At 35.0% G+C, this 21745-nt stretch overlaps 1 protein-coding gene across 4 annotated transcripts in view; it reads left to right on the top strand.

Moving 5' to 3' along the window:
* The window catches only part of VPS45 (vacuolar protein sorting 45 homolog), a 48120-nt gene that overhangs the window by 8531 nt on the left and 17844 nt on the right, over positions 1–21745 (top strand). For 3 of the 4 annotated variants that reach the window (XM_014560854.2, XM_006186583.2, XM_032464372.1), the window contains exons 7-13: positions 142–252; positions 2630–2764; positions 3181–3294; positions 3707–3874; positions 11797–11955; positions 12153–12260; positions 13067–13188. In XM_014560854.2, coding sequence (XP_014416340.1) covers positions 142–252; positions 2630–2764; positions 3181–3294; positions 3707–3874; positions 11797–11955; positions 12153–12260; positions 13067–13188 — 917 coding nt within the window. Of the gene's footprint in view, positions 1–141; positions 253–2629; positions 2765–3180; positions 3295–3706; positions 3875–11796; positions 11956–12152; positions 12261–13066; positions 13189–20898; positions 21005–21745 lie in introns of all 4 variants that reach the window. The other variant, XR_004314046.1, reaches the window with a different exon arrangement.

The following is a 21745-nucleotide window of genomic DNA, read 5'->3' as shown; positions in this document are numbered from 1 at the left end:
AAGCTTTTGAATCCTTTTATGGAAAGCCTATGAAAGAGCAAAAAAAGTATTGTTAAATATGGTTTTTATGTATTAATTTTCTATTTATATCATCTCAATCTGTAACTAATTGGTTGGCCAAATTATCTTTCTCATCCACAGCAAGTGATAACTAAAGAGTATGAACTGTTTGAATTCCGGCGGACTGAGGTTCCTCCACTGCTACTTATTTTAGATCGCTGCGATGATGCCATCACCCCATTGCTAAACCAGGTGCAGAACCCTTTGTTAGCATAATAGAAGGATGATTTCAAGTGGTACTCATCAAAATGCAGATGTGGAAATGAACAGCATGGTCCATTTATTTGCCTCCTTCTTTTCAGCTATTCTTGTTTTAAGCCTTGTGTTTCCTAGTGTTTTGGTATCAGTGTTCTTCCAGCCACAGTCATCTTTGACTCCTTATTCTGCCTCATCCTTCCGGTCCCTTTCTGCTACCGCCCCTAATTAAGGCAACTTCTGTGTTTTGTAGATTCTACTTTTCCAGTGTCTGCTCTTTTCCATTCATATTGCCATTACCTTGGTGTACCTAATCTCCCATAGAAATCCTAAAATAATCATCTACTTGCTTCTCCACTTTTAATTTCTTCCCACTCTAATGTATTTCACAGACACAGTGATGTTAAATTGCTTTTACTAAAGCACAGTTCTGATCTATTACTCCTGGCTTTAAAATCTTAATTGGTTCCCATTTGCCTACTGGGTTAAATTACAGACTCCTGAACTTGGCTTCCATGAGCCTTTACAACATGGGCTCAACCTTATATAAAACCTACAGCTCACTACTGTGCAGATTTGCCTCATGATTTCTGCCATCATTTTATTCATATTGTGACCTCTGTCTGAACTCTGGAATGTTTGGAATACCTTCTCTTCCCATCTTCACCTCTCAAAATTCTTATCCTTTAAAACCACTTGAAACATCTTGAAACCTTTATTCTTTTGTCAGACATGTTCTTTTTTCCCTAAAATCACTGTAGAACTTTGTGTCTCCTGTCTCATGCTGCACTTCCTGTGTTGTGCCTTTGATTGTTTTCACACTCTCCAAGGTTATACATTCCTTCAAGACAGACTGTGTCTTACTGCTGTTTGTTCTTTTGCAAGTACAAGCACAGTGCCTTACACTTGGTAGATGCTTTATTAATAGTGACTTTGAATTTGTAGGGAAAGGCACAGTCTGTGTTTCAGTTTCTTCCCAGCTTATAATAATGTTAATGGTAAGGGAAATCTGTGGCTGTGAAATGCAACTTCTCTGTGATATGATAGCCACATATTCCTAAAATTTGAAGTAAAATAACTTTATATATTTTATATATTACATGTAACACATTATATATTATATATTTTATATATTAATACAGTGTACAACTTCAGTAAATTCACTTTAGTAATTTAACAAAAATTTTTTGATAATACAAGTAAGTAGAAAGAAAAATGATTGCCTATAATTCTGTTTCCCAAAGAAAAGCAGTCATTCATTCAACAGATTTCACTGAGAACCTGTTATGTGCGAGGTACTGTATTAAGTACTGGAGGTAAAAGATTTAAAAGATACAGTCTCTGCTCTCAAAGAATTCATGGTCCAATGAAGGGAGGGTAAACAGATCGTTTTAATTATCAAGTATGTGCTAATGGCAAAAGCATGCACAGGATGCTGTGTGTGGAAGCATAAAACATTTTGTTGTACTTATTTTAAATGCTCTAACGAAGCTTGCTTTTTCAAAGATTCATTTGGCAAATACTTTAGGATATAAAGCACCTTCTTTTATAACCTCTTAAGTTATTTTAATGTAGATTGCTTAACATGAAGTATACATACCTAAACATTCCTAGCATTTAGACTCTAGATTTAGAGGGAAATTTGCTGGAAAATATTCAATTGGGCCTCTGACTAAAAGTAACCCATTCTCCATAAAATGTGAGAAGACAGAATTTGAGGTTTCTCCTTCTCAGTTTTACCAAATAAGTTCACATTTTGTAAAACTAGAAACCAATCCTTCTTCACAATGCATATTAAGTAAAAACATAAAGTAAAATGGATTCAGAGGTGAGCTTCTGAATATGCGTGTTTTGATCAACTCACAAGGTTTTTTCTAATAATATTAAGTGTTCCCAGGATAAATATAGCACCACTCAGATAGATCTGCAAGAACACACTTCTCATGCTGCAGAAAACCACAGAAGCGTACAGGAAATGGTACAGCTTGTAACTGCAGTACCAATATAGCCCTATCTGTGAAGCCAAAAATATACTCTTAATTCATGAGCAAAAATTAGAGCTAATGATAGATCTAATTTGTTTTCTTTCTATCAGGAATATTAATCTTGCCGCCCTTCTTCCAAAAGTGTGAAATCTAAAAGTGTTTTGACTTTTGGATGTTTAACCAATTAAAATGACAATCTTAATCCTCAGTATGGCACAAAGTATTAATAAAATTCTAGCTAAATAGAGAGCCTCCATGTACAGAAGACTAGCTACTAAGAATATTATCAGTTTTTGTTTTTCTGAACATTTACTATTTCCATGTTTTGTCAGTTACCAGTTTTTGTGGGTTTTTTTTTTTTTTTTTTTTGGTCATAATTCTTTTTTTAGTGGACATACCAGGCCATGGTCCATGAACTACTGGGCATAAACAACAATCGGATTGATCTTTCCAGAGTGCCAGGGATCAGTAAAGACTTGAGAGAGGTGGTCCTGTCTGCTGAAAATGATGAATTTTATGCTAATGTAAGTGGTTTAATTGTTTTTAATTGTTTTTAGTTGTTTTTATGTAAGAAGGTTAATATTGATTTGTTAGAATGAGGACAGATATGGAATTTTGTGTGGAAGGATGGTAGAGGCATCCTGTAGATAAACTGTATCTCAAGGGAACATAGAATACTTTTCCTGACCCTTTAACAGTATTTTTTTCATAGAAATTAGAGCTCAATTTATTTACTTCCCTCCAGTCCATAGCCATTTGTGAGAACAGTGGTGGTATTCATCACCAGTGTCCTGGCCAGTATCCAGTTTTGGTAATTATGGTGGAATTTTCTTGCCCTTCAATTCTAACTGTATTCAGGAGTTTTGTTCACTTCTTCTTTTAAATTGTCTGAAAGTCAGACTAGTTGATAGAACTGTGTTTCCAACTTCCTTTTTCACAGAATATGTACCTGAACTTTGCTGAGATTGGTAGCAACATAAAGAATCTCATGGAAGACTTTCAGAAGAAGAAACCAAAAGAACAGCAAAAACTAGAATCAATAGCAGACATGAAGGTAAATGAAACATGTACATAGATGACTAACATTTAAGACTTTGGAAATATTCATGTACGCAACATTTCTGGAATATTCTGGGTCTGATATCTGCTTTGATTCATTTTGTTTGGTTTGAGATTATTTTCTATAATATTTCTCTTTAGGAAACAGTATAGTGGAAACTTCATAATAAGCCATGTACTTCTTTCCATTCTTCCATCATATTTGGGCTCTTTAAAAACTCAGTCTACTAACATAGATCAGTTCTCCTCTTCTTAAGCATAACAAAATGCCATGTGACTAAAAGTTTTAGATGTCTTAGTCTGGGCAGAAGAACAACCGCTGCCTTCTTCTTTTTATTTCCTTGTTCATCATGCCTACCTTAGTCAAGAAGTAACAGAACCCCTAATTGATGTCTTTCCCATGGCAGGCCTTTGTTGAGAATTACCCACAGTTCAAGAAGATGTCTGGGACTGTATCAAAGCATGTGACAGTGGTTGGAGAGCTGTCTCGGTTGGTCAGTGAGCGGAATCTGCTGGAGGTTTCGGAGGTTGAGCAAGAACTGGCCTGTCAAAATGACCATTCTAGTGCTCTCCAGGTATCTATTCAGTCCAATTTGATGAGCACCTACTATGTGTAAGGCACTGTGCCAGGCAGAGCAAGAGATACAAAGGCAAGTAATCCTTCTTCACCAACATGGAATTTACAGTCTAACAAGCAGTTAAGACAAGAACACAAATTAGTATTATTTAAGATAGACATAGGATAAGAGGCACAGGAGAAGAAAAATGTGCATTCCCAAAGAGTTCAGACAATCAACTGAGTATTTAGAGGGGCATCCTAGTCTAGTAGAAAGAATACTAGACTGGCTTTGTGACCTGGAGCTATTGGCTTCATCTCTGAGCCAGTTTCTTCATTTGTAAAAGAGATATAATGATACTTATCTCACAGCATTGTTAGGAAGATTTTAAAAGATATAACGTATGTTAAAATGTATTATCTAAGTTTTTAATTATTGAACATACACTTTTTATTCCACAAACATGACTGCCTGCTCCATATACAAAATGCTATAAGGATCTACAGGTACAAAGATGAATAAGATGCCATCCTTTTCCTCAGAGAGTTCACATTATAGTAAGGGAGAAAGAAATTTAAACCAGGAATTATAATGCATGCAGTAAGTGCTATCCTAGGGGTATTACAAAGGGATATGGAAGTACAGAGGAAGGAGGACTGTTTTACCTAAGGATAAGGCTTCTTAGAGTTTCTTAGAGAAGATGACTAGATTTGGTTCTGGACAAGTAAATAAGTAGGAGTGAACAAACCAGAGAAAAGGAAGGAAATTCTCAGCAGAAAGAATGCAGGCATGGAGACGTGAAAAAAATAAATTAAATAAGGGAACAGAATAATTCAGTATAGCTAGTGCAGGATACAAAATGAGGAGTGGTCCTAGATAAACCAGAAAGATAGATTGAGGCCTGATTGTGGCCATTAAAAAGAGATTGGCCTTTAATCTTAAAATGGTGGGAGCTACGAGAGGATTTTAGAAGAAGAGTAACATAATCAGACCCTGGCCTCATGAAATTTATAGTATAATTGAAGAGACAGAACTAAAGCATGAGTAATAATTAGGCAGTGTTTCAAGATAATATTTAATTAAGTCAGAATTGTGGTACTAACTGTAATAAGATTTGAGGTTATTAGGGACAGGTTTTTAGAGAAGGTAATATTAAGATGGACTGTAAATAATGAATAGAATCTGGAGGAGGATTTCGGCAAAGCAAAGATGCAGAAGTATGCAAAAAATAATAAACAATATGACCTGTTGAGAGTGGGTGTGGAAGAGAAATAGGAGATTAAAATTGAATTGTAAACAGGAACCAGTTTATGAAGAAGCTTGCAAGAGGAACTTGTACTTGCTGAGATAGGCAAAGAGATGCAGTGCAGGAAGTTTTATAGAAAGTGGTTATGATGAAAGCAGTATTTTAGAAAATTTAATCTAGTAAGGATGCTTTAGAGGTAAAAAAAAAAACACTGAAGTCAGAGAGGCTAGTAGACTTACAGTAATAGTAATAAAAATGTACAGTAAGGGCAAATGTAAGAGACATTTCAAAGGGAGAAAATAACATTTTATTGAAAGATTGGATATAAGGATAACAAGACAGAACAAACAGATAATTCCAAAGTTTTTGAGAAATGACAAAATGTGGTACCACTGACAATATGTAACTTGAGAATGAATCCTTTGGGAGATAGCTGTTTGTAAGCCACTTATTACAAGAAGCACATTTCCTTATTAATAGACACTATATTCTAAAACTTAGTCTCTTTCTTTCCCTGCTGCAATTCTTTACTTTATAAAATAAAGCCAGCATGGTATAATGGAAACAACGCAGGCTTTGGAGGCATATTGTCTTGGCTTATGTCCTGTCTCTACAAATCAACATTTCTTTGGGGAAACTACTTATTTTGCCCGGTCTCAGGGGTAATGATTTCACACTTTTAGGTTGTTAATCAGAATTCAATGAGATATAAAATGCTTCAGAAATGATAGGTGCTTTGTAAATGTTGGTTTCCTTCCCCTAAGCATAATTTTTTTTTAAGATATGGTATAATCAGAAGAAAGAAATCCAACACCTGTGGTTGTTCTAGTTAGACCAAGGTCTTTACTATGATTTACAGGTGTTGAGGTTTAATTTTGTTTTTTAACGTTTATCAAGATACCTTCTGAAAATATCATCATTTTGAAAATCACAAAGATGCTATTTGCTTTATATTTATGAAAAGTATTTCTGTCAAATCTTTTAATTTCATCTGTCTTCCTAAATATTCACAAAGAACTTCTAGGCTGACTATTTTTTAACTGTATTAAGTTCTAACCCTTAGATAGATAATATAAGTACTTGGTGAAAGAGCTACATAGTAAACACTGAGCCTCTTAGCAGTTTCACTTGCATCCTTACAGCTACTGTGTGTGTGCAAGCCTATGCGAGTGAGTATATCTCTTTATTCTTTTAAAAGTCAGATGATACCATATTGTACACATACTTTTGTATTTTGCTTTTTCACTTAACTAAGTATCTCAGACACTGTTCCAGACCAGAACCCAAACTCATTCTATTTAATCACTGAAGTATTCCTTTGTAAAGATACATCACAGTTTATTTAACTTGGCCAACTTACTTTAAACAACACGGCTAAAAACAGTTCATAGTTGGTTTGTGGGCCTAATAGAAGTATTCCTGTGGAAGCTTTTTATTTTTCTCAATAAAGTGAATTTTCTTTTCTTATTAAATAAAAATAATTGTGTCCTATAACTAAATTTAAGCTTCCTTATGTTTCTTTATCTTTTTATTTTTCCCTTTAAAATAATAGAAACGAACTAGCCAAGTTTAGTATCTTTATTTGTATCTCTCTGCCATATGTAAAGCAGTTAGAAGGTTATTGTAATTCTTGCCTGAAATCTTATTTTTTGTTCATTTCAAAAGGAAAATAGATACTTTAAAATATGAATTCCATTTGTGATCTATTTTATATTTTTAAAAATTATCTTTTGAAGGTTTTCTTGCCCATGGTATTAGGGTTTTACAGTAAGCAATTGATTTGGATTCCCTCACCATAAAAGATTTCTTTGGCAACATGATTTAAATAGTCTGTAAAGAGAACTTTTGTTTAATAATGAGTAGATGCCATGGGCCTGACCCCTAGATGGGTTATAGCATTCCTTGGCTTGACCTTAGATGATAATACGTCATGAAGCAAAGAATTGGTTTTTGAGTACAGCTGAGGTTTGCTTTATTGAATAGTAACTGTATCATTGTGAGAAAAAAAAAATTCACATATTGCTAAAAATTAACCTAGAAATTGCTGCCACTTTTAACGACTCATCCTGCAGGCTAACAAAAATTTGATTTAGAAGAATTTCACTAGAACCAAACTGCAACATACTATCATTGAAACATATGCATAGCCTTGTAAAACATTCATTTGATTTGTAAGGAAGATTTTTTTTAACACCATAAGGAGAAAAATCTTCAGAAAATAAATGATTTCTTCCCTCTGTGTTTTCATAACACAGCTTTTCATTTGGAAGGAAGATCTAGTCTATTTTATATCCTTTCCTGACCTTGGGTAAAAGATCTCAAATCATCCCATTAATGACACATAGTAAAGACAATAAATAGTTATTAGAAAAATGAAGACGAAGAGTTCTATTTGGAGCAGTATAGAATAGTGGCTAAGAGCTTAGATCTTTGATACCTTGGGTTTGAAAATGATTCTTAACTACTCCACATCTTAGTCTTTTTGTCTGTAAAATGGAGGAAAATATCAGTATTTACCTCAAAGATTTTTGTGAGAGTGCAATGAGCTAATACATACAAAGCACTTACTGTGGTCCCTGGTACTTACAACATTCAGTGTGTACTAACTATGACTATTTTCAGTATTATTACTTGATGGTCCATTCCCTTTTCTTTAAGGCATCCAGAACATGTTTTTTAATTCACTCATGACCTTGGATCTCTCCCTGATTTTAGAAGGGCTTTTTGCTTCTCATTAAAATCATAAGAAAATTGGGTTACATTGAGCTAATTCTACTTTTACCAGTTAAGAGTAAAAATGATCCTTTTCTCTCTAAACCAATGTTTAACCAGTATTTCACAAAGTGTTGGCCAGGAGAAGACCTACAGCAAAGCTAAATTTGACTAGTCATTAAGCCAAAGAATACTGACTCAGATGTATTTACCAGTTAGTCGAATTGGGTCCTACCTACTTTCTATCACTCTTCTTAGATAAGCTCTTTATAGTCCCATAACACTGTTCTCTCAAACTGTTACTCATGTTTTGTCATATCAGCATGTTGAAGACTTCTGCCAGTTTCATCTTGCTGTTCTAATCTTCTGGCTACTAATGCTATTCATTGACTGTTCTGCCTCATTAATGTGATAGTTGATAACAAGGTACAGATCCTTTTCTTTAGGTTAAATTAAAGCAAAAAATGGGGACTATCTTTAGTTGCAGACTTCAACTGTAATTTGTACAATGGTTTAAAATGTAGTTATGTCATTGCAAAAGTTTTTTCTTATGCTACCTCATCATAGTTTTAGTAGAAGAAGACAGAAAAGTAGAAAACTAGTCAACCCAAAACAACAGAAGAATCTCTAAATATCAGAAAATAATTGTTTTTTAATTGATGTCTTTTGAGTGAACATTAGCTCCTTTTTGAAACTTGACCTTCAAAGACAGTGTTTTTGCTTTTCTTTTCGTATTCCTTAATTGGGCCTAAGCTAATGTTAGAATTCAGTGGAAGATTTTTGAATCCTATTTTCTTAAGTGGACAGTAGTTTTCTGTTTTGCTCTTTACTCAGCCATTGTTATCATGTGACAGTATACTTTCCTCTCATTATCTTAAGGCATATGGGAAATTTAATAAGAAAAGATAAACCAGAAAGTTCGGTATATAATTCAGTCGTATTTCCAACATATAAATACCACCATATATACACACCCCTAGCTAATTAGAAGTCTCTTGGATTCTTTTTTTCCTCTTTTCTGGTTAGTACCCTGGAATCTCAATATAATGCCACTGTCAGTCAGGCTGATGAGTCAAATAGCCATGAGGGAAATAGTTGAAAATTAGGTCAAAGGATAACATGGGATCCAGGTAGACAAAAAGGCCCAGCAAATTCCAAGGACTTACATAGCTGAAAGACAAGAAAGAATTCAGCTTGTACCTATGGGTTTCTTTTCATGAAGGAATGGATAAGTCTAGCTGACCTTGGCCATGGGTTAGGTCCTAAGGACTCAAAAGTAAGCAAAATACTCTGTTCAATGTAATCTTGATCAGATCTGGGCCATCAGCTCAGGAGGCTATTGAGGAAGAGCTAAGAACCAAGCCAAGGACTCTAAATACCAGTAACAAATCTCAAGGAATAGAAGTAGATTTTTTAATGGGAAACAGAGCCAAGAGCCAAGATCCAAGTGAAGGTAATTAGAAAGGGAGAGATAAGAAGAGTACAAGCTGATTGCTGCAAATAGTCTTTGTCTCCATACCAGTTTTAAGGGATTATAGTTACTTGAGTATTTTAGATTTGCTTAAAATTATACAGACAGGTCAGCCAGAAATTGAGCAGATTTAAGGTAAAAAGAGAGTGACTGCAAGGGCAAAAAAATGAAACATTGTGCCTATTAAAAAAAGCAACAAGAGAGATCCCAGGTGAATGTTCTCTGTGTATGCCAGGTGGACTGGGATGCCTATGAAATTGTGTATTTTTACTTGATAATAATTTGTACCATGAAATTTTATCACATTATAATAGAAACTAGTGGGACATTTGACCAAATATTCTAAGTCTATATTTAGTGATGGCTCTATGGAAAAGTTACCAGAAAAAGAAAAAAAGTAAGGAAAGTTTTATGACTGCAGGTTTTAAATCCATAAAAGAGATATTTGTTCCTTTTTGATCCTGTAAGGATGAAGGCAGTGCAATGCTCACCCAGAAAAGCAACAATAGGAATCCTACTCAGAGAACTTTCTACTTGAGAGAGCTACCTGGGAGGTTCCCCATTTCATCATAGTCCCTCTTTAGTGTGCTTAGACATTAGGCCTGCTGATCGTAAAGTACTAAAATGATAATGTATGTAAAAGCATCTTGTAAGTTGCAAAGTACTACACAGATGTCAGTTGTTACGTCCTCACAATCCAGTGCCTTCTAAGGTTCTTGCTAGTCTTTAAACCAACCAGTTTCTTTCTCTGATTTCCATATGCCTAATAATATCTTCTCTTTCAGTCTCTCAGTCTAATTCCAACACTTACTGGTTGTTTAGGGCCTTCTGCAAATGTCACTTCCTTCATGCAGTCTTTCTTGATTCCTCAGCAACCAGATGAACTCTCTTCACTTTGTGTCCCCTTCCCCCCATTGCACTGATTTTCAGTTTTTGGTTTTTGCATACATATGTGTTTCTGAAAAACCTCACATTCTGCAAAATCATGCACTAAAAATAAACAAGGGCTATGGGAAGATAGGATTATAAGATCACTTAAAATTTATGTAACAAAAAAAGAAAAATCTATATAACTTTGTAATCAGAGCCCTAATAAAATAATAACAATCCTAATTAAAATGCTAGCACAGTTAACTCTCCACTGGCATTTGCACTAGAAATGCACTCAGCCCATCCTTTGTGGTTTTATGGCTAGGGCTCATGTTTTATCTTTCAAGATATAAGGTCTCAAAAATATTTGCTTCTCATAGAGATTTGTTTCATCAAAACTAAAAATATAATATGGGGATATGTCAGTTTTTGGTGGTGGTTGTGTTTTGCTTTTTAACAGAGAGAAATATCTTTGCATCTTTTTTTTTTTTATTTGCACTTGGCCTTTTCCCATATAGCTTAACATAGTGGAAAGTACAGCAGTTTTTAAAGCTACAAAACCAGCTACTTACAGAAAACAATTCTGTAGGATTTTCATCTTTTTTTCTTAACACATTGGTAAAGCTTCCTCTTTAAAAAGGAAACTTGCCCCTGATTTCTTCTAAATATTAACTTGCTGGAAAAATAACATATAAACCAATATGCCTTCTGTGTTATTCACATATTTACCAGTCTCACAGAACTGAAATGCATTAAAGAAGCATACTTTATAGCAGAAAAGGCTATGCTTGTTTTATCCCCCTTCACCCCATTGTCTGTGAACTCACTGAGGACAGAATCTGTCTCTAACTCATCTCTGTATCCCCTCCAGTCATTGGGCCCTATGCTTAGAGAATGATCAAAAAGTATTTGTTGGCTTTAATTAATTTGTTCTGCTGCATAATAGATATAAATCTATACTATAGGGAAGTCCCTTAACATGGGGATTGACAGAACCTAAACGTGATTTTGCCTAACTTCCTTTGCTGTCAGTACGTGCCCTCTTAAGATCATAAGTATTCAATTTAGAGATTACATGCTGTTACATATTCGTAAATCTGTAAACCATGTAGACATATTGTTACATCTGATGCTTCTTGGAGATGAAGCCCAGTCCAGTCCTCCTGGGTAAAATTCTACCAACCTGTCTCCATTTCGCTAGTCAATCACTAACGTTAAGAGAAAGAAGTAGAGTCTTACAAGTCACTTGGTCAGTTCTCTTGTGTGCTGTATTGTTTGAAGTGGTAGAAATATTATGTGTTCCTTATATCAGTGAGGAAATTGCAACCTTTCCTACATGAAACGCTGGGCCATCTCAATCAAAGGAAAGAAAAGAGGAAATATCCATAGTTAAATTCATTTTTGTCCTAAAGCAATTACAGTAAGAGTTTATTTCATTATTTAATTCTTATCTTAGGCAAAAGACATTTAATTTTCTGTGTTGAAACAGTTGCTAAACCTATGACCTATACATTGCCATGGTAGTAATTTTAGTCATAAACTCAGCTCTATCACTGCCATTCAATAATTATTAGATCTAAGATATTATACATCACCCAAGTGAGGGGAGGATAAGTAACAGTTCTCTCTATCTTTCTTCAGAATGTAAAGAGGCTCCTGCAGAACCCCAAAGTGACAGAGTTTGATGCTGCCCGCCTGGTGATGCTTTATGCTCTACATTATGAGCGACACAGCAGCAATAGCCTTCCAGGATTAATGCTGGACCTCAGAAATAAAGGAGTTTCTGAGAAGTATCGAAAGGTAACCAGATTTGTATATTAATCCCACCAAACAGGAACCAACTCTGTTATTATATCCTTAGCTCTCACAAATGATAAGACTTTTTACTCACAAAAACGTATAATGCTGTCCTCTCATGTCTTCATTTTCTTAATAAAGTTATTTTCTTCCTGATCCCCAAGCAATAAGAGGTTGTTTCTTCTTTTTTTTTTTTAAAGCTTGTGTCTGCAGTTGTTGAATATGGTGGTAAACGGGTCAGAGGAAGTGACCTCTTCAGCCCCAAGGATGCTGTGGCTATTACCAAACAGTTCCTCAAAGGACTGAAGGTATGACACCTCTGTGCTCTCCTCAGTGAGAAACAGTTTAAGCCCCTGAGGCTGAGAATGAATGAATATGATCTTCAAAGTAACTTTAGGATTGCTACTGATTTAGTGCTATGACAATTAAATGAAATTAAAGCAGACATCCTCTTGAAAGCTTTTTCTTTAAATACTCTCTGTATTGGAGCAGCATCAGCATTGGCCCAAAAAGCTAAGAAGAGAATAATGAGATATTTCCAGGAAATACCTAAGAGTTAAAAAGGCAGACAGTTCTGTTAGTCATAGCTATTTTACTCCATTTATTTATAATTTAAGATTCATTAGGTAGTTTTTCTTTGAAGGAAATTGAAGATGAAGCAAACAATGGTAGATCTTTTTAAAATACTAACCTATTTTCTTAAAATGGTCAAAAATTAGTTTTAATCTCCTAGCCTTTCTTATGTTTCCTGAAATTTTTCCATTTTCCTGAGTGTTTCTAATATCCTTTCCTACCTGGTCCTTTCCTTTTATTTCCTCTGCCTATCATATATGTAATATTTTCACAAAAGAATGAGAGTCAGTGATGAAGCATTTAAGCAATTCCATTTTTAAAATTCCTTTATAATAGCTAGCTTTAAATTTTATGAGATTGGAACACTTCTAATTGATGAAAATAATTAAAATAATTAACTGTAAAATTCTCCTAAAATTCCTGCTTGAATCTATCCCATGAAATCTCTATTGAGTGCATGTCCTTTTTTGATATGAATAGCATTAACTGTTATATTGTAAGTTTCAAAAAGTAATGTAAGAACCATTTCCCCCTGTCTTAGGGAGTAGAAAATGTGTATACTCAGCATCAGCCTTTCCTACATGAGACCCTGGACCATCTCATCAAAGGAAAGCTTAAGGAAAACCTGTACCCTTATCTAGGCCCCAGCACACTCAGAGACAGGTAAGGTATCAAAGATACTAATCATAAAAACCAGAAACACTAAGAAAATAGGAAATTTAGGGTAATATAAGGGACTGCAGCTAAGATTATATCGTTCTACTCTTCCTTCCCCGGTTGTTTCAGTTCTAAGTTTCTTTTGGTTTTCATCTGTCGAAGTTCCATTTAAATTCGTCTACCAAGCCTGAAACCTTATTTCTTTTGGAGTAAAGAAACAGGTATTTTGGAGCACTCTCAAAAACCTGTGTTCTGTCCTTTATTATCAGACCAGTTTGCTTATGCCATATAAGGTTCAGTTCCATGTCATCTAGCATTTGGAGTTTCAAACATTAAAGCCAGAAATAGATTTGCTGCTTGATTGCCATCCAGAGCAGGTTGTTACTATTTTTGGTGAGGACTGGACTTTGCCAAATGTGGCCAGCATACAAACTGAGACCTAATTAACAAAGGCCATTTGTTACACAGGAGAAAAGGATGGATTTCTTTTTGAGTATTATAAAGGAAGCAATTAATTGTCATTTTAAACCAGTGGTTTGTTAGTTTTAATAAAAACAAAACTTGTCCAGAACAATTTATGCAGGCCAACCTGAAATTTTAAATATACACAAATTCTACCTAGTTATCAATTATATTCTTGTGTATTTTTTATTGGGAACATATGTTAGAAAGAGCCTAATATATGTAGCTGGACCCTATTGGATAGATTGATGTGAGAATTGTTACTGTTGGTGTAATTTTTCTGTTATTTCAGCTAGTTATAATCTAAGATCCTTGGAAGAATAGTATTTTAAAAATATAATGAATTTCTGAAAGGAGAAAAATGGAGGTACATAAATATACTTTATATGATAAAATAAATGTTTTCACCTTTTTTCCTTTTAAAAAAAACTCCATAATTTGGTAACAGAGCAGAAAAAAAATCTTTTTAAAAATCCAAGGTTGCCACAGGGAACTATATTCAATATCTTACAGTAACCTGCAATGAAAAAGAATATGAAAACAAATATATGTATGTATATGTATGACTGAAACATGCTGTACACCAGAGATTGACACAACATTGTAAACTGACTATACATCAATAAAAATAAATAAATCAAAGGTTGAGAGACAGAACATCTGGGGTTAATTCAGAGAGTAGACTTGTTCAGATAAAATGTTTAAAGGCTTTGGCATCAAGATTCAGAAATGTCAGCTAAGTGATTAAGAATGAATAGCCAGAGCTATTAACTTATCTGAGAGGCTTTTTAAAAAATAGTATAACTCTGTTACATAGCATTCTGATTAGTATGATAAAAGTAAAAATACTAATTTTCTTATGAATTTCATATAACAATTACTGAGCAAGAAATTAGCCACTTACTGCTAAAAGGACATAATAGATCATCAGAAGAGTATATTGTGGGTGATTAATTCATGACAGTAAACCTTTCTAATTTGAGTAATTCATTTCCAGACAAAGCTCAAAATGATGCTCTTCCAATAAAATACACATTTTTCAGTTGTCAGCATCTGGTAGCATTTGTCACTGTTACCTAAGTACATATGTAGTTAATAATTCAACTGTTTGATCCTTTTATATAACAATATTTATTGAGTGCCTTCAGTATCTCAAAAACTGCTAGATGCTAGGGAAACAGAAGTGACAGGAAAGGTGAGGTAATTCCCCTCAAGGAACTCACACGAAGGACACAGACAGTAAACTAGTAAACATATAAAGAATATAATTTGAATGAGGTAAGTGCTAGTGAGGAAATAAATAGGATAATGAGTTAGAGTAACTTTGTAGAGGTGGAGAGGGCTACTTTACATGGATAAAACCTCTCTGAAGAAGTGATATTTAAGATGAGTTTTGAATTACAAGAAAGAACCAATCACATAATGATTAGGAGGAAAAGCATCACAGAGCGAACACCAGGGCAAAGTCCTTGAAAAAAGAGAACTTGGGAAGTTCATGGCAGGAAGAAGTCTGTTGTGCTTGAAGCATAGCAAATCAGGAGGAAATAAGAAGTTGAGAAGATAAGTAGGACTGGGTCTCATAGGGTCTTTCTTATAGGCCCTGGTAGAGAGGTTTGTTTTTGTTTTTGTTTTTTTGAATTTTAAATGTCATAAGAAGCCATTGAAGGGCTTTAAGCATTTAAGTGACAAGAACTGAATTATGCATTAAGAGATTACCTTGTGGGGAGAATGGATTATTGAAATTAGAAGCAGAAAGACTACTTTAGGTGGTGACTGCAATAGTCCAGGTAATAAATGTAAGTGGTTCGGATAAGGAGGCTAGGAGAGAAGGCAGAATCAATAGACTTGTTTAATGGAGTAGATTGATGGGACAAGGAGGGTAAGAGAGAACTCAAGAATAACTCTCAGGTTTTGGATGGAAATCAAGAGTTCTGTTGTTAAGCTGCAGATGCCCGTTAAGTAGCCAAGTGGAAACATTAGATGCTAAATTGGGAGTCAACAAGATTTTGGTGATTTAAAGCCACAGGACTAGACTAGATCACCTAGGGAGAGCACATAGGAAGAGAAAAGAAGAGACCCCAGGACCAAACACTCCGAGGATGTGGAGTCAGCAATGGAAGCTGAAGAAGAGAAAGAAAGGTAGGAGGAAAACCAGAAAAGTATGGTGTCATGAAAACCAAGGAGTGAGTAGTAACCTGAGACCAGTCTTCCGAGAGACCACTCTTCTGAGAGACTAGTCTTCTGAGAGATTAAAAAAAAAAAAAAAAGGTGGGCCACCCCTCTCTCTTTGGAGACGGCCCACATTCTGTCTATGGAATGTGCACCAACTTTTAATCTAAGCACCCAACCCCCACACCTCGTGGCCTTTCTCTTGCCTTTCAATGTATCTCTCTGAATAAATCTACCTTCACTCAAAAAAAAAAAAGGTGAAGACAGTGAAGAATCTGTCAGATTTGGCAACATGAAGGTCTTTGATGACCTTATTCCCTAGTTTCAATTAGTTTAGAAGCCAAATTAGAGAGGGTTGCAAGGTATAAGATAAAATGAAAGTGTCAGAGAAGTGGGACGGTAGCTAAAAGAGATTGTGGTGGGCTCAGAGAAAAGAGAAATTCTAGAGCATATTTGTAATCTGATAAGATTTTCCTAAAGAAGGAGAAATGGATAATGCAGAAGAGAAAGAGGAAGAGCTGCGGAAGTGAAGTCTTTAGGGGATCTAGAGCACAAGCAGAGGATGCTCTCATAGAAGGAGAGGTACTTCTTTCACTGTATCAGTTTTGATGGTATGAACTTGGGGGCCATCTTGTCTAATTGCTTCTAAATATGATGTCAAGTTATCAGCTAAGGTAGGAAGTAAAAAGAGAAAACATTATGTAATTGTTATCTTGTAGGCTAGGAATCAAATTTACTAGGGAAATGTAGGTAGAACTTCTAGGCAAGTTTGAGTGCCCATTGGAGTTTTTTTGCCCCATTAGTCATTAATCTAAAATACAGCCAATGAGCTTAGTTATGTGGTTTTCTCTAGCAACTTTTAGTTGCACTAGAATAAATGAGGAAAAGGCTGATGGTTGGGTCTCACCAGGATTTGGGGAAATGAAAAAAGGAGGAGGGTATTGGCTAGTGAAAAAAGTACTGTTGAGTAAACTGGAGGTACTGATGAAGTCAGAGAATTATTACAGTAGAGGGATTAGCATAAGTGAATTAAAAGTTGAGGGAGTGGTTGTTGGAGAAAGAGATCTTGAATTCAAGATTTCCTGTTGCAGATATCTGTAATGCAAAAATTTATGTTACAAACATGGATGTTGGAGGTTGTGAGGGATGAAAGAACAGATCCGTGTAGGTGAGGAGAACAGGATGTGCGATGAATAATCCATTTTGATCTTTTTTTTTTCCAGTTTTATTAGGTAGACTTATTACTATATTGATCTTAAAGTCACTAAAAATCTTGAAAGGAGCAGGAGTAAAAAGGAAGACAGTAAACCAGAGCTAAGGTCTTCAGGGAATAAGAGAGTGTGACCAGGAAAGGAGGTCAGGAAGAAACAGTGCAACTACATGATGAACTTCTAAGTTAGTAGAAATTTTGAAGAAGGCAGAGAAATGGTTACAAAACTACAGTGCGGGGCACAGAAGATATATGTGCCACCTCATAGCCCTGCTTAACAGAAAGAAGACTGCAGAGGACTTGAAAAGACCTACTAAACAATTCCACTTCTTAAAATTTGCCATTTGGATATACTTGCACAAGTACACAAAGACATATAAACAAGGATATTTACCAAAACATTATTTATAATAGTGAGAAAACAGAAACAAGCTAAATATTTATCAATAGAAGACTGGTTACCAAGATTATGGTACAGTACTATGCATTCTTCTTAAAAAATGGCATAACTCTTCATGGGGTAATATAAGAACTTTCTAAGATATATTAGATAGAAAAGCAAGATGCTATAATAACCTGTTTAAGTTAAAAAAGCTGTATATAAGCATAAGTTTCATTATGTACATATGTGTATCTAAATAAGTCTGTGCTTGGCTGTACATATATATATGCGCAAGCACATATGTGTTTATGTATGTAGTAAATATTTCTGAAAGAATAGACAAGAAATTGTTAATAGTGGTTACCTTGGGATATTGAGATAGTAGTTAGCTGTATACATATCTATTCTTCCCAGTAGGTATTGTATTAACTATTGTAATCTTGAAGTAAGAATTATGTTTTGTTAATATTTGGTTTTTCATAATATTTAACACAGTGCTTTACAAATAGGTGTTCAATAGATATTTGTCAAATTTCTTATGTAGACATTTGTAGTAGTTGATATGACAAGATTTACAGTTGGAAAATTTAAACTAGAGAATAAATTTGGTTGATGTTACCAGAAAATTTAGATTTTTTGCTGTTTGCCTATACAGTATTTTGGCTCTGTATCCACTTGGCCCCACTCTCAGCTCTAGTCACTACTTGCCCAGGATCATCACATTGAAAAGAGTCATTGATTTCAGTCATCTTTATGACAACTTAAGCCTCATCATGATAGAACTTCTTGGTTTTGTTGTTATTGTAATATTAGAAAATGTCAAAGGAAATGTGATAAGAACACAACTTTGCAAAGCCAGGAACAATTGTAGAAATGTTTTAGCCCTTAGCACTAGTTAGTGATTAACCTGTGTGGCATTATAGCTATATCCACAAGTTGGGTTTGCTCTTTCTCCTGCAGGTGGGACTCCCATATATTCTATTTATCAGGCTAATTTTTTTTTCGCACTCCAGAATTGCTTTTTGTCCCTAATAAAAAGAAGCAACTTAAACATTTGGTGAGAAAATGAAGCTATCTGGTCATGCATTCCAGAATTAGTCAATTCAAACTCCAGTTTACACAAATTTAGTAGAATCTTGTTATTTTTGTTTCTATAAAAGAAGCAGTCCTTTATCATTGGCCCTTTTTCCTATAATCAGTGCTCATATGATCTTTACCATCTGTAAGTACTATATTCAAAAATTTGAATTTTAGCCTTAAGTGCAACAGTGCACAAAGTAGATAAAATTTTGCCTCTTAAAAGTTTGTTTTTCTACTTAATGATTAAAGTAATGATTTCCAGAAATACTACATGTGAAAATGTTTTTGTTTATTTTTCTAATAAAATAAGATATAAATTAGTTGGGTATATACAGCATGAACAGGCTGCTGTTTTCTAATGTTTGCTATCTGCATTAATTAATGCTTTTGGTTGCTATGGTGAATTACAGAGCACAGGAAGATGTGTACAAAGATTGAACTTGTGTATTCCATTTAGCTTCAACCATCATATAAAAATGATTTGCTCTATGTTTTACTGTTGGCCTCACCAGAACATCTACTTTTAAAATTCACCGGGGAAAGGAATGAAAAGAAAAAATGTCAAGGCTGGTTTTTGGTTTTTTTTGTTTTTCACCAATGTTCCTCCTTAAGCCAGCCTGACTAAATAGTAGGAGGCTCAATAAAACATTTATTAATGTTTTTATAACCAAATGTGACATAGTCATCTTTGTTAGGTACACAACTGAGTCAAGCTCTAAGAGCCTATCCCTATATGTAAGTTTTGTCCTCACATTAATATAACCTACACCCACAGTTACCACCAGTGACATTTTCTTCCCTCTCCAGCAACACTAAAATACTCTGGCACCCTGAAATTATCAGACTAAAGGATAGTGTTCTCTGGCTCTACTAGAAACCCACTTTAGTTTATTTCTTCCCAGTTCTTGCCATTCTTATGTTCCATAAGAGACAGATGTACTCTCAAGGCAGGTGATGGGCAGAGGGCAGCTATGGAGAAGCAACATCATTTTCCAGGATGATCCTCATTACTCTGCTCAGCTGGTTTTTAAATTGACTTCTCAGATCAGGAGCATAAAACAAAAGTGTTACTGTCTAGTTCCTCTCATCAGTCCGTGTACCTCTGTAAGGGAGAAACCTCCTTCCCCTCCTCTTAATGAAGTAATCTGTGTAATTCATGAGTGTTTACTTAAAGATAATGTGCCTAATGAGTTTCAGGCTAGATTTGTCCCTCAATATAAAGAGCACTGGATGTGGAATCTTACTGTAAAAAATACTCATTTTCTGGCAAAAATTCATTTCGATTTTGAGGATTTTATTATTTCTGAATACTGTAACTGCCTTTTTTTCCTATTTTCCACCTAGACTGACCCCCAGATAGTGACAGCATAGACCAAACTATTGGTAGAGTGTCCTCTGTCTCCTTGATGACACATTCTTATAACATTGGATTTTTTTTTCCTATAGAACTCATCCTTTAATGAATATTAAACCAGTTGTGACTATTCTTGAGAAGCCATTATTATCTCAGATCATCGGTACCTCTAGAACCAATATAATGGGAAGAATTAAAAAGAATTTATAGCCTTAGAAATTTCATGTATAGTCATGAGGGTGATGCTATGATAAAAGTTATAGGGATTCATATCAGTTTTTAAAATTACAACTAACTGTAGCTTATTTGATTCCTTCCTAATGAAATGTATCCCTAAAAATCCTGACAGGAACTGAACTTGACTTTTAGATGTTCATCTTCCCCTCCCCCTTCTGCAGAAATATTAGTAAGAATTGAAACAACACATACCAGTTGCAGAAAAAGAAGAGAACCTCTATTTTGCCTAAATATTCAGCCCCAGAATATTTGAGAGTTCATCATACTTGAAGCCTTTCTCTGTAGTTATTTGCACTTTCTCTCCCTTCTCTTCGCTCTCTTTTTTCTCCTTCTCCCTCCTTCCTCTGTATTTTCAGGTTCTCCTCCTTTAAGTACTTTCTCAAGCATATTCAAGTTTCTCCTGTTAAGTAATCAATTGAAAGTCCTTGAGCCTGGGTTCTCTTCTAACCTATCTCCTTCCTTTCAGAGTCAGCTTCTTTGATAAAGTCATTTTCACTTCTCACCTCTTCAGTCTATGTACCCTGGCTTCTTACACCACTATAACACACTGAAACTTTTCTTACAAAGTCATATTGCAAGAATGTGCACAGTGGTCTGTTTTAATCCTCACTTTTATACCTCACTGCTGCATTTAACACTTAGCCATTTTGTTCTTGAAACTCACTTGTCCCTTGGCCTCTCCCTTCTGGTTCTCCTACCTTTCTGACAGTTTCCTTCTTAGCTGCTTTTGCTAGCTACTCTTCTTGCTTATCCCGTAGACGTTATAGAATCCCCCCAAACTTTGTCTTTTGGTTCTCCTTTCATTCTACATGATCTTTCTAGGTAGAACTCATCTATTCCCATGACTAGCTGCCACTTGTATTCAAGGAAATCACCAGGCCTGAACATCCAGATGTCTAGTGGACATCTCCATTGGGGTGTTCCACAGGTAAGTCAAAAACAGCATGTTTTTGTCTTACTTTCAGTAAGTCAGTCTTGCATTCTTTGTTCTCAAACTTAAACTACTGTATCTAGTCACCAAAACCAGAATACTTGAAATTATCATGGACTCTTCCTTTATCCTTATCCTCCACATTTAATCATCGACCAAATACTGAAGAGTCTATGTTTTTTGTGTCTTCTATATCTAGTTCCTCCCCTCCATTCCTGATACTTCTTTAGTTTCAACTTTCATCATATCTTCCTAGAAGTCTTACAGTAGCCTTTTGTTCTCCAGATTTTCTCACCAGCAACTCCTAGTTCATTCTCAAACAGTTGCCAAAATTATCCTTCAAAAAAGCAAATTTGATCATGATAACCTATTAAAACCCTTTGGTGATTCCTTCACTGCCTAGAAGATTCAAGATTCCCCTCTCTTTCTCTCACTATATCTCCAACTTATATGCTTCACTCCAGCCATAAAGAGGGAGTTAGGACAGCTCCAAAGTTTTTAGAAGCAAACAAAAAGATAGATTGGCTATCAACTAAGATGGGGAAAGCTATATGTGGAACAGGCTTGGGGGAGAAGATTAGAGATTTGAACATGTTGAATTCAGAAATAAACTAAACATCCAAGAAGAAATGTCAAATAGATATTTAAGTCTGGCATTTAGAAGAGAGGTCTGGGCTGGAGATTTGGGAGTCATCAGCAGATAAATGAAACCACAAAACTGGGTGAGATCATCTAGAG

The sequence above is a fragment of the Camelus ferus genome, chromosome 21 (genome assembly GCF_009834535.1).
Source record: "Camelus ferus isolate YT-003-E chromosome 21, BCGSAC_Cfer_1.0, whole genome shotgun sequence".
NCBI classification, from domain to species: Eukaryota; Metazoa; Chordata; class Mammalia; order Artiodactyla; family Camelidae; genus Camelus; species Camelus ferus.
This window is presented reverse-complemented; position numbering and strand designations above follow the sequence as displayed.